The 12,880-nt window shown below is 40.9% G+C and overlaps 1 protein-coding gene across 2 annotated transcripts in view; it reads left to right on the top strand.

Annotated features, from left to right (window-relative positions):
• Positions 1 to 12,880, top strand: part of pdlim2 (PDZ and LIM domain 2 (mystique)) — a 43,252-nt gene that overhangs the window by 6,073 nt on the left and 24,299 nt on the right. Inside the window, exons 1-3 of one of the 2 annotated variants that reach the window (XM_031305120.2) lie at positions 757 to 1,051; positions 6,334 to 6,461; positions 8,332 to 8,483. In XM_031305120.2, the coding sequence (XP_031160980.1) occupies positions 6,369 to 6,461; positions 8,332 to 8,483 (245 nt within the window). In that variant the 5' untranslated portion in view covers positions 757 to 1,051; positions 6,334 to 6,368. Of the gene's footprint in view, positions 1 to 756; positions 1,052 to 6,333; positions 6,462 to 8,331; positions 8,484 to 12,880 lie in introns of those variants that run through there. The other variant, XM_031305119.2, reaches the window with a different exon arrangement.

The following is a 12,880-nucleotide window of genomic DNA, read 5'->3' as shown; positions in this document are numbered from 1 at the left end:
TGTATGTATGTATGTATGTATGTATGTATGTATGTATGTATGTATGTATGTATGTATGTATGTATGATGTATGTATGTATGTATGTATGTATGTATGTATGTATGTATGTATGTATGTATGTATGATGTATGTATGTATGTATGTATGTATGTATGTAGTATGTATGTATGTATGTATGTATGTATGTATGTATGTATGTATGTATGTATGTATGTATGTATGTATGTATGTATGTATGTATGTATGTATGTATGTATGTAGTATGTATGTATGTATGTATGTATGTATGTATGTATGTATGTATGTATGTATGTATGTATGTATGTATGTAGTATGTATGTATGTATGTATGTATGTATGTATGTATGTATGTATGTATGTATGTATGTATGTATGTATGTATGTATGTATGTATGTATGTATGTATGTATGTATGTATGTATGTATGTATGTATGTATGTATGTATGTATGTATGTATGTATGTATGTATGTATGTATAGGCAGAAACTCCATCAACAACACCCTTTTTGACCACAAATGTTGTTGTTTGATATTTTCTCATCTCCCTAGAGACTGCAGCTATAACTGACCAAATGGGTGTGATTTGGAGAATGCCTAGAATGTTATTTCACTGTGCTCAGTCCAGGGAGAGGCTTGCTATTGCATTCCTTTCCTTTTAATTCAGTAGGTGTGTGTGTGTCCAGGTAGGTGCCAACCTGTCAGTGTAGTGCGTGACACACAGGGTAGAGTCAACATCAGGCCGCATCACTGACGAAGGCTGTGGAAATTTTACACAGGGGTATCGCCACCAGCGAGAGCATTCGACAAGTGATTCATTCTAGGAATATTCCCCCCGCAGCCACAGTGGTTCATCTGATCGAGTGTGCCCTTTGCATCAAAGCTCAGCCAGAGCGTTCAGTTAGATGTACTGCGTCTGCTATGTTCATCAGCCATTCTTTCAGCAGTCAGCATGTTGTAGAGCCAGTGCTTGTTCACTTCTATCCGGTGGATTTCTGCCCAGACTTCAAGCAGAAGAAAAACAGTCTCAGGTAAGCTCTCTAGCGATTCTGGGAGGAGGTGAAGAGTTGATGTAGGTGGCCAGGTTTGCCTGCCAGATATTTAATTATAGAAAGGTTTAGTCAGCAGTTGATCTGATGCCATATTTGATTTCCACCACATACATATGGTAGCAACTTGCTTTTCCAACTGTTACATTCCTCGGAATGAATGAGGTGTTAATTCTTAGGATTCGCTTTGCTAAACACTATGATGGTAATGCACATTAATTGGTTAGCCTTTTCAATCTGCAGGTTCCGTGTATTTTCTCCTTAATGCATTTTTTCAGTTTTCAATAATACTAATATAACCGTCAACATGGCAGCTGGTTGCCATAACTGTGTTGTGGTGATCAAAAATAATGACTTATGTGTCAGTCATCGTAATTCTTTGCCACGCTCCAGTAAATTACACACACAGCTTCAGACTTGTGTTAGCAAGTTTCACTCACTGAGCCCAAACTACCCGTAACTGCATGTTATAGGTATGTTATGTTAGGTAAACATGTTAAATTGAAGATTGCGCATCAGTTAAGTGTTATTGAGTGTCTACGATCCTCAGCCTAAATGACACTCTGACCACCAAGGAGTTAGACTGAGCCTGTAGCACGTGTCTTTTCTCGTTTGTAGTCAAAGACAAATAAACTGACATTACTGCTGCAGTTACTGCTGCATTACACTCAACGTGTATATTTATGTGACAGAAAAATTCTGCTGTACATATGTCAAAGGCTAGCATTATAAAATATTGTTTTAGTGTCACCAACATTTTTAGAAAATCAATATAGTTCTCTGATTTTGACACAATTGTGTCCTTTTTTTAAGTTTTCACCATGGGCACAAAATGTATAATTGAAAACGTTTTACAGATAGAAATTACCAATGAAACCCTTGAGGCTCTGCATGTCGGAGCAATGAGTCTCGAATCCAATAGTTCGAAAGGCTTGTTCTTCCCCTTCATACCTCCCAAGATCTCTTTTGCCTGTAGGGACACACAATCCAAATGTGACAAGTGCCAAAAGGTCTTCAACATATTGAGTATATACATAACAGGCTCAGATTTTCCCCAGAGAGTGAAAATGTCCCAATGGAAACTGAGGTACAGTCTGAGCTCATTATGGTCTTGTTTACCTGCTGAACATCTCATCAATCCTGCCACCCCAACCGGCACTTTATATGCAGAGTAGCAACACTGAGATTTGGTCTTTGAACAATGTGAATTGAAATATTTTTTGATAAGTCTCGAGCTGCTAATAGCTAAGACTTTGTGCCAGTACATAACATTCAATGTCTAGGGTTTTCCCTAAATTTTAACTTTTTTGATTTGTTGTACACCCACTTTAGTTTGTGTGCCAGTAAAGCGCTTTAAAGGTGCCGTAGGTAGGATTGCAAAGATCCAGGACTTAGCCAAAAAATGTGAACATTTGACAACTTCATCACATAAGACAAAGAAAAGCAGTAAATCCTTAAAAACATTAGCAGCTGGAGAGAATGTTACTATAGTGATAAATCGACCACTAAAATAGTTGTTGATTATTTTTATGGCGTTTTGATTAATCGATTGTCTGAGTACACCAAAATGGTAAAACCAGCTCTCGTAATACACTTAAATAGCACAGCCTTCTATAGCCTCAAATGACTATAAAGTTTAATCAACACCTTCTTCAAAACAGGTTTAACCCAAACTGAATATAGGATGTCTGATTTATTGCAAAGCGGTTGTATTAAACTCCATTAGTTTTAGCTGGGTGTACTTGTAACTGAGTCATGAGCCAATGGATAACATGTCCAGGAAATTTGGATGCTGCCTCTTGTAGTCTTTACTTTTTTTTTTTTATACACTGAACCAAACAATGCTAATAATGCTGCCCCAGTGTGTGATTTGGCAAACTAGTAAACAATAATATATCATAGATTTGCCAACATTTAATTTTTTGAGGCGGCAAACAAACTGGAAGCCATTTGATATTGTTTAAATTATTTTCGTAGTTACTGCACTTTGCCTTGGTATGGCCTGTCCTGCTGGCTGTCCCTTTCACACAGACGTTGATTTGGCTCTGTTGCCTCCTGCCAGCCAAACAGTGGAACAACTCTGTTCTCCATTCAGTCGCCGTACCGTGCTTTTTTTTTTTTTATTACAGAGCAGCTAGGCAGAATAACAGCGCAACATTACCGCCTTTTTAACAGGCTGTGTGAAAGCGGCTTGTCAAACTTGAAACCTTGTGTTAGCATGTACTCTAGGAATGTAGGAATGCAGGTAAGTCGTAAACCTTTCCTTTGTGTGTTAGTTGGAAGTGAGAGTATTTCACTACACCTATAGTACCAGTTTCCATCCTCCTCATGCTGACCTCCTGCTGCGTAGAAATGACTTCATGACTAGAATTCTTCCCATTGTGTTGGATTGTGCTGCCAGATTGGCGTGGCAGCAGATGTCACCAGAACAGAAGTCACATTTTATGGGTATTGGCAGCTGCCCAACAGTACTTTTGTGAAATGGCGTTTCATTAAAGTGTGTTTAGCCCTTTGGTTTATGGGAGCAGCAGTGCAGTCTTTAAACCTCATCAGTGGCCAATTAAGCACAGCCCACTTATCCTCACCACCACTATGTGTTTGTCTTCTCCGCTCTGCTGCATACTTTCACCATCCTTTCACTTCAACATTATCCACCACTGGCGCTTTTATGATGCTAAAAGGGAACGTTTACACAGAATTAGCAGGGTGCTTGGTCCGTAATGGCAGCTCTATAGGAGAAGCTGCAGAAGCTCATGGAAGTTATTGACACCCCCAGAGGCTGGGGAACTTTGGGGCAGCTGCTCCCTGTCATTATCACACAACTGCACTTACTTCTGGAGTCCACTGCAATTAAGAAACCCTAATGATGGTGAGCCCAGTAACCCTGCTAATTGGCCCAGCCTGTTAATGACTTACCGGGTCTGCACTGCGTGTCCCAAACACTTGTGGAATGTGCAGCCGATGAAATGGGCCAGTGTTTGGAACGATTTAGGGGAGTAGTATGGCTGATGTCCTAGATCCACTTGGGTCTTTCCAGCAGTTTTGCTCCTCCATTTTTTTTTTTTTACTTTTTTGTTTTTTGAAACTATGTCAATGATAACAAACATTGCATATTATCAGACTTATCACTTTATTTATAGACATTGAGTAATAAGCAGAACATGTACTTATGTCTGCTTTATCTGATATGCAGTGCACTGTGAACTTTGTATTGAGATAATCAGCTTTTAATCCATGATTAACCAATATAGCAAAAACATGGTAAGGCTGTAATTACTTGATACTATCTATTGTGCTAAATGTTTTTATGCCTCTGTATGACTTTGCTTTTTTCTACTAAAGTATGCATAGGACTTTTTAAATGACAGCAATGACTATGGTGATAATAATTACCAAAAAGTCCAAATTAAGGCGTATACTTGATGATCTGGAAAACCGATCCAGCATGGCATTGAGTCTCTGTAGAATGCAACCGTTAACTATTAGGTGTAAGTTCTGCATTTACTGTCAGTTTGATGCAAGAAGCTTTGTTTGTGTTGGGAGTTGAGCAACAGATGATTTAAAATTGTTTGGGTGTAGACAATTTTTTTTTTTTGAAGGGAGAGGCAGTCTATACTTAAAATAGCTTATGCCATTGTTTGAGTGCAACTACATATTACTTGTTACACTAAGAGTGTGTGTGTGTGTGTGTGTGTGTTGTCTCCTCATGCAGTCATACAACAGACAAGCTTCAGCTATAAGCGGAGTCTGAGCAAACTGGCGGATAAATCGCAGGTTATCAGGTCGAAAAGCATCATCAGGTTAACTATTCCAATGCTTTAAAGCGTATTCTGCTCCAGTTTTGGCCCACTGATATTTAAATTAATCTGGTTCTGGTTCCCCTGTTATTTTCATTGTCGATTAATCTGTTGATTATTTTATCGATTTTAAGTGTCAGAAAAGGGTGAAATGATAACTCGAGGAGAATTTGACACTGAGTGACTTGTTGGTAGGAATGGCCAAACACCTGCAGGTGCTATGTGGTAGCGCAGTTACAGTCAAGCAACCTGAAGCTGTATAGCCCATCCAAGAGCCGAGAGCACACAGTATTTACTCGTATGGATCCTCATTTTTCACGTCTACACAGATGAGCTCCTGCAGGAGGTTTTACCGACTGCTGGAAAAAAATCTATTTGCCACAGACAGTAGCGCACAACACTTTGTCATCACCATTAATTGATTTTGCAATGTGTACTATTTTGAAAGCTCAAACTTCACCGACAATTAAAGCTCTACATCTGGGGGATCTGTTACTTGACTGTCTTGTCATCTAGCCATGTAGATCTGTGATGGATTAAAGTAATGAACAAAAGCTCAACAGACTGTTGATCCATGACATACAACATGATAGTCAGTGCTGACCGTCAACCCCCGCATATCATTCTAATGAAGTGATTTCTCCCATATGGAAAATCAAACAGGCCTGCGGAGGATGTTACAATGTGATGTGTTCTCTCTTAATATTGCATTAATGTCAATCCAGAAACATCTGTCTACAAGATAATAGAAACAATGAAAAGTCATATGGTTTCACTATACATTGGCATCTCCAGTGGTTTGATTTTAAACATTAGATTAGACAAATTAACAACAGACTTTGTGGAAAGCAAAAGCTATACATTTTCGTGCAAACCCTAACCGTTCAAACAAAATATCCATGAAGGACCAATAGAAACGACTGAATTGTTAGACAGCTTTGTATATACAGCCTGTTCTTATAAACAAGTCTTAAAGGGCTGCCGTACTTGATGCCGTATATCATGCCACACCACAATATACGTGCACATTAAATACCACGGTCACAGAGAAACTCGACGAAGCGTTCAGCTCCTCGTGTGCTCGCACGGCTTTTTGTTTGCGTTTGGTTTCCCTTGTCCCAAAAGAGCATTTGGGTTTAATGAAACTCTGTTGCTTTGAAGGCACTTTAGCAATGTTAGTCATGTGTCTTTGGTTTCGGATTCTTCCCATTCCTATTTGATGTGGTAACACAATCCATGTCAAGGGGACTCAGGCCAGTGGAAGTGAAGTGTTGCTGGAGACCAAAGGCGGCTTATGCAAATACTCACTGTCTTCACCTGTGGGTTCTGATATACAGCCTTGCCAGGAGAAACGCGTGACTCTCATGAAATGTAAACGTTCAGCCGTGCATGTTTTTATGTCCCACGTGTTACTCGCACACAATCTCATGCTCCCTGTGTCTCTTTTTTTGTTTCTTCATCTTCTAGGGTTTCGACAAGAGTGTGTGCTGACTGATCACTAAATGGCGCTGACGGTGAACCTTATCGGTCCTTCACCATGGGGCTTCAGAATATTTGGAGGAAGGGACTTCAAGAAGGCCATAACTGTATCAAAGGTACTTGTGGCCCTGTTGCTAAAACTCGTTACGCCTTATCGAACCATATCCTCTTGTTTTTGTCAAAACGCAGCCTGTAATGACACGTCATGCAAAGTCAACTTCCTCCTCACTACGTCTCTTTTCTTGTCTTTGTTTGTGTCCGCGGGCTGCTTCGCACCTATTTCCTTGACTGCTGAACCCGTTAGAATAGAATGGAAGTAGATTACATTAGAAGGAAACCACTGATTACAGTTACAGTGGAAGTTGAGGTGGGAGGTGAGGGGTTCCTGATCCCAGAGTGCAGTCTGTGAATGTGGGTTTGTGTTTCTTTGCCATCTCGTGTGCATAACCACGTGCATCAGTAAATTCCCAGTCAGTGTTTATTTAAAAAAAAAAGAAAAAAAAAGAAAAAAAAAAAAAGATGGAATAAAAGTAGTGGAAACGTTACCACTGTAAGCAGACGGCACACAGTAAACACCGCCAGAAAAAAACTTCTGCATGCCAGAGACACCCAGGTCTGCACATTCTGGTCCTACATCTGCCCGTCAGCCGGTTTTCCTCCAGTCAGACTTCCCTTAGTACAGACCATTAAGGATAAATTATGGCAAACTCATGGCATGGCACCAGCGCTTCACACAGACGTTGACTTCAAAAGCATTTATTGTTTGACCCCTCCTGACAACTTATGTTAGAAAAAACAGGTCTTCCCATGAATACGTCTGCATTAAGTGTGATTGTGTTACTGCTAACCAGTAAACAACACAGCACGTTTGCTTGTCTCAAATATCAAATGGGTTCTCTGAAGTGACAGGGATTCCTGCTGAGAGAGAAACTTGAATCACTGAAATTGGTTTGCAAAGCCCAGTTTGAGAACCCCCCCCCCATAGTGTTGGACCATCTCAAGTGGTTTGCACTTGGCGCAGAGACGACCTGGATGCCCTCTTTTATTCCTGTTGGCCTGAAAGATAGCTTGCCCCCGTTTTCACTCTGGCACCGACGCTGGAAAAGAACCCCCAGCTGCTCTTAGTTTATGTGTAACCAGGCGTGTCCTGATCAGAAAAGGCACGCAATATTGTGGGTCACCATAGCAACGCTTAATTGCCTCTTGAGTGGGTCCACAGACATGGCACCTCTGCCCCTCTTGCTTGGCTAAACTGACAAACAGCCTGTTGACTGGCACACTCTTTGCATCCATTTTTCCTCTAGAGATGTAAAAACGAGTCTTTCATCCTCTCTGATTGGCTCTTTATTTGTTTTGTTTTGCATTCTTTTGTTTAATTGTCTCTCTGTTTTTAATTCTGCGGCGAGCACTGTTTGTGGCAAATGTCATACTTCTCTCTAAAGTTTGAGCGGCGTCAGCCTCCTCATTTCGCCTTTTTGTTCTAGTAAGCCTGTGCGTTTGGGTGTGTGTGTCTGGGACACGGGAACCGAGCTGAAAGCGGTGGCTTGGACGCCATGTTTCGCCCCATTAGTGTGGAATTCCCTCTGATGTGGTGGTATAGCATTGGCTTTGACATGTGGTGAGGCTGGTTGCAAAGGTCAGGCCCAGTCAAACCATTAAGTATTGTCACACTAACGACTTCTCCGCCAAAGGGTGTCATGAATCTGTCCGCTGATGACCAGCACTGCCTCGTTCCATGTGTGTGAAGCGCTGTGACGTCTGTTGGTATTTACTATGTGTTAGAGAGAGAGAGAGAGAGAGAGAGAGAGAGAGGTGTGAAGCAACTTGTCAACACACTATTCATTATTACTGAAGGTCAGCCACTGACAAATTGTCGATACAGAGCTGTCTATACTCGCCAGATGGATAGCATCCACAAAGTGTTATGTTCAGAGCAGGACCTGGGGCCAGTAGGACCTAACTGGAGCTCATTCTTCTGTTCAACAGGTCAACGGGGGCAGTAAGGCAGAGAAGGCAGACCTGCAACCTGGTGATATTATCTTGGAGATCAACAGGGAAAACACGGCGGACATGCTGAATGTGGAGGCCCAGAACAAGATCAAGAACTCAAAGACTCAGCTGCAGCTGGTGGTGGAGAGGTACGCTGACGTGCAGATCTGCCATGCAAACAAATATTTCTGCTACCATGACTTGCGGTTTTATGTCATGCATACTGTATGTTTATGTTGGATTTGTATGCATTACACGCATACAGTGCCATGCAACTTTCTGCAGCATAGTTCCCCGTATGAATACCCCTAATCTTCTGTGTTTGTACCGAGACCAAAGTTGCTTCAGCTTCCATCTTTTTTTTGTTTTGTTTTTAACTTTATCATGCAGGCACTGTACAAACAAAAACAAGTGATTGTAATCAGGGGAAATGCCAGCATACGAGTGCCACATTGTTTCCTTTCCTGGTCCTTTTTTATAAACGCTGTTTTTGAGATTTGCCAAGACCTTGTTTGGATGATGGGGAGTTGGCTACTAAAGACGTTTTCCTTTGAGCCAGGACTGCTCTTGGCTGGTATTTTGATTAAAGGTCCTCCCTAAATTCTCATTTCTTGTCACTGTTGCCCCCCACCCCCTTCTCTCTGTATGTATGTATGTATATATATATATATATATATATATATATATATATATATATATATATATATATATATATATATATATATATATATATACACATACACACACGCGCGCGCACGTGTGCTTTCACATGCATCCTCCTTGGATGTCCCACGTCCATGTGAGTGAATTTTTCCCTGCTGACCTCATGTCTCCTACCAAGCCAGAAACAACACCATTACTTCTGGCCTGCCCAGGACAATGCCACCATGTACTTCTGCCCTGTCTTTAATCCCACTCTGTTAACAGACGGCGGGTTGCGGCACCAAGGCTCTTGTGTACCTCACAGGCTTCTGTCTTAATACCTCTCAACAAGCATATTACCTTCAGGCAAGCTTTTAAGAGGTCTATAATTGAGTAGCACAAATCTGTAACATTTGATTTGCTCTGTGCTTATTCGAGAGCGCTCCCTTTTTTCCAGCTCAACATCTGGTTGGCAGTTTATTCTCATCAAACCAGCAGCAATGTGGCTACTGGCCATCATCCCACAGATGGTGTTGCCCACTGGAGGGAGCTGGCATCAGTGCATCATCAGTGCATCATCAGTGCTTTTTAGGCGTACATGTCTGCTGCTCTATACAGAGGCAGTGGTTTATTGTTGGTGCATCCAACAACATGTTCATCCCAGACATTTGCTAACTGGGGTTATTTTTACATAACAAAGCAACCGCATCATCGCTGTCTTATCATTGACCCCGAAAATGTTTTAGTCTGGCTTTGTTTGCACTTCTTTGGACTTCATTGTTCATTGATGCTTTGCGGATGATGTCACGTTGACCAAAGCATTTGTTACTCATTTCTCACTGACTCTGTTGCTCTCTCTAATTGAGTTGGCCATCAGAACAACTCATGGGTGTAGCTTTACCACACAGCTATGCTTTTTAAGTAAAAAAAAAAAGCTTCCTCTTTGATAATGAGATTGTTCAGGTGCCGCCAGAAATTTGGCCGGATGTCCCTCACCTTCTGCTTTCTTTGTGTTGGCGTGACTATGGTTAACTGCTCCTCAGATAGGGCTGGGCAATATATCAATATTATATCTATATATGAGGCTAGATATCCTCTTAAATTTTGGATATCGTAATATCGCAAAAATGACAAGTGTTGGCTGCATTACAGTGACGTCATGTCATTTTGTCAACTCACCAGACTTACAAGCTGTTTTATTATTTGCCTTTACGCACTTAATAATTATATCCACATTACTCATGATTATTTATCACAAATCTCATTGTGTAAATATTTTTTAAAAGCACCAATAGTCAACCCTACAATATCACTGCAATATCGATATTGATGTATTTGGTCAAACATATCATGATATTTGATTTTCGCTGTATCGCCCAGCTCTATCCTCAGATCTCTGCAGGGTAAATCCAGACAGCTAGCTAGACTATCTGTCCAATCTGAGTTTTCAGTTGCAAGACTAAAACAACCTTTGAACATACACATGTTCCACCAAAACAAGTTCCTTCCCGAGACTTGAAGATAATCATGATTGGTTTGAAGAAATGCCATTAAACCACAGCACGTTTTTCTCCCATCCCGGAGTGCTATGTGGACTAGCCAGACCTTCCTCCGGAGTGCTGTGGAGGAAGGTCTGGCAATGTGAGACTAGGAAAGTATAATTTTTTTTCGTATTGATCAAAACGTGTTGTAGCAGAGTACCAAAAACCATGAAAGTTGCCATCGAATTTCTGGTCATGGATTCACATATTTTGTTGACTTATTCTTAAATGAAACGAACAAAGATCCCTAGAAGTTTGGCAGTTTTTTTTAGGCAGAGTTTTTGTGTCTCTGCTTGTTTGGTATACACAGTATGTACCGTTTTGCTTCTTGTGGATTTGAATCCTCTGGCAATATTAAGTAGTTTTTTGATATTTCAGTTCTCAGAATGAAGAGGTATTCTTCCAATGCACATGTTTTGAAGAATCTGCCTTAGGTAGGTTAACTCTAGGTCCCTTTCAAGACAGCTGTGCACTGTGTGGTATAAAGTCACAGTTGGCTGCATTTTACTAATAAGCAAATTCTTCTACTGTATTATGAAGACCTGTAACCAGAGGTCATTGGCTACAGACTAGACACTGATCTGATCACTGACCTAAAATACATCTCATGGTCTAAAGACCAGATGTACATAAGAATAGAAGTTTAAAAGCACAAGTATTTCTCTGCTGGACAGTTGCTAATTCAAAGCAATGAGTATTTCAGGTCTGCCACATTAATATCTCTCCTACGGGAAGAAATGTCTCCCTGCTGCTGTATCAGTTTTCATCTTCTTGCCATCGCTCTCTCTTGTATGTATGTGGAGCCCAGGCCACAAGAGGTGTGTTTCTGGGTGATTTACCACAGGCATCCAGGCCTTCCTGTGAGCCTCATTACCCCGGGCTCAACCAAAAGCCTGTCAGCCTCTGGCCCTGCAGCCGGGGGGGGCACTGTGTGTTTGCATTGGCGCTTGTACCCATATTTTCCCCTCCGAATTGAATGGTGGAATTGCTAACAGAATGCACTTTCTATTTAAGAAAGTCAAACAAAAAGTGACTAGTTGGAAAGACGAGATCCATCGGGAGAATATTTTCAAAAGGGGGATGGAGTCTGCAATACTCGTCTTCTGCAGTAGATTCTGCTAGTAGGATCTCTCCCATGTAGTGAAAATAGGACAAGGGGTCATAAATCCAAAACTATTTTGTTTTTAATTAAAGAAAAATCTATACAAAAGTATAAACATCTTTACAAATGTATACACATGTAATAACATAACACGTCACACATGACATTTAAGACCCTTAGAAAGGTATAATGTGCAATTTTAGTTCAGACCATCCCATAAAACGTTTTCAAACAATCAATTGAAAGTGAAAGTACCATACGTTGTTAGTTCTGAGGGCCATCCTTCTTTTCTTCACAAACATAAACAGTTAAAATGCAAATCAAGGCCAAATCATGTGTTTCGACTCTATAAATGGGTTAGACCCATAGACTGTTAATTATAATTATTAATATTAACAGTCTATGGTTAGACCCTAATGTTCACAGCCCAGACTAGCAGCTGGCTTCTACACACCCAAGTAGCCCGTATGAGCTAATTAGATGTATGTGAATTAATTTAGCCAGTCTCCTACATACGTTGTCCTACAGCAGGGGTGGGCAATTAATTTTCCCAAGGGGCCACATGAGAAACAGGGACTGTTGTGTAGGGCCGGACCAATAGGCTCAACTCAATTCTGCTCAATATTAATTTTATGTCAGGCAGCACGTTCTCAAACGTCTCTTTTTTCTCTGGGTATATTAGCGCAGCAGAGTCCACCAAACACTCTTTAATAAACCCCCCTTCAGAAAATGGCTTACTGTTTTTGGCGATTTTGTGGGATATCACAAAGCTGGTCTTGACTGCTGCATCCCTGGATGCATTGTTGCTTTTGCAAAGCTTCAGATGTGTGTGGCCGCTCTGCATCAGTCAAGTTGTTGTATTTCTCTGTGTGTTTAGTATTGTAGTGGCGATTCAAATTATAATCCTTAAACACAGCGATCTGTTCTCCGCAAACTAAGCACACGGCTTTACCTTTGACTTCAGTAAATAATACTTAGAAGTCCATGTTTGGTTAAAAACTCAGCACTCTGTATCAACCTTTCTTTCCGTGTGCTGACATTTTTGAGGGCTAACGGCTCATTCACGTCCATGCTAACGTCTCCTGCTCAGTTCGCGGCTCGCCGACACATCCATGCAGTTCTTCTTCTACTTCTTGTTAATTGCGACTTTCAACCAGAGAAGAAGCTGCATACGTTCGCAAAAAAAATAAACAAATCGCGCCCAGAACAACTACACCAGTAGTAGTAGTAGTAGTTTTTTTACTCAGTAACGGATGAGATT

This window comes from Sander lucioperca, chromosome 2 (assembly GCF_008315115.2).
Source record: "Sander lucioperca isolate FBNREF2018 chromosome 2, SLUC_FBN_1.2, whole genome shotgun sequence".
Lineage (NCBI taxonomy): Eukaryota > Metazoa > Chordata > Actinopteri > Perciformes > Percidae > Sander > Sander lucioperca.
This window is presented reverse-complemented; position numbering and strand designations above follow the sequence as displayed.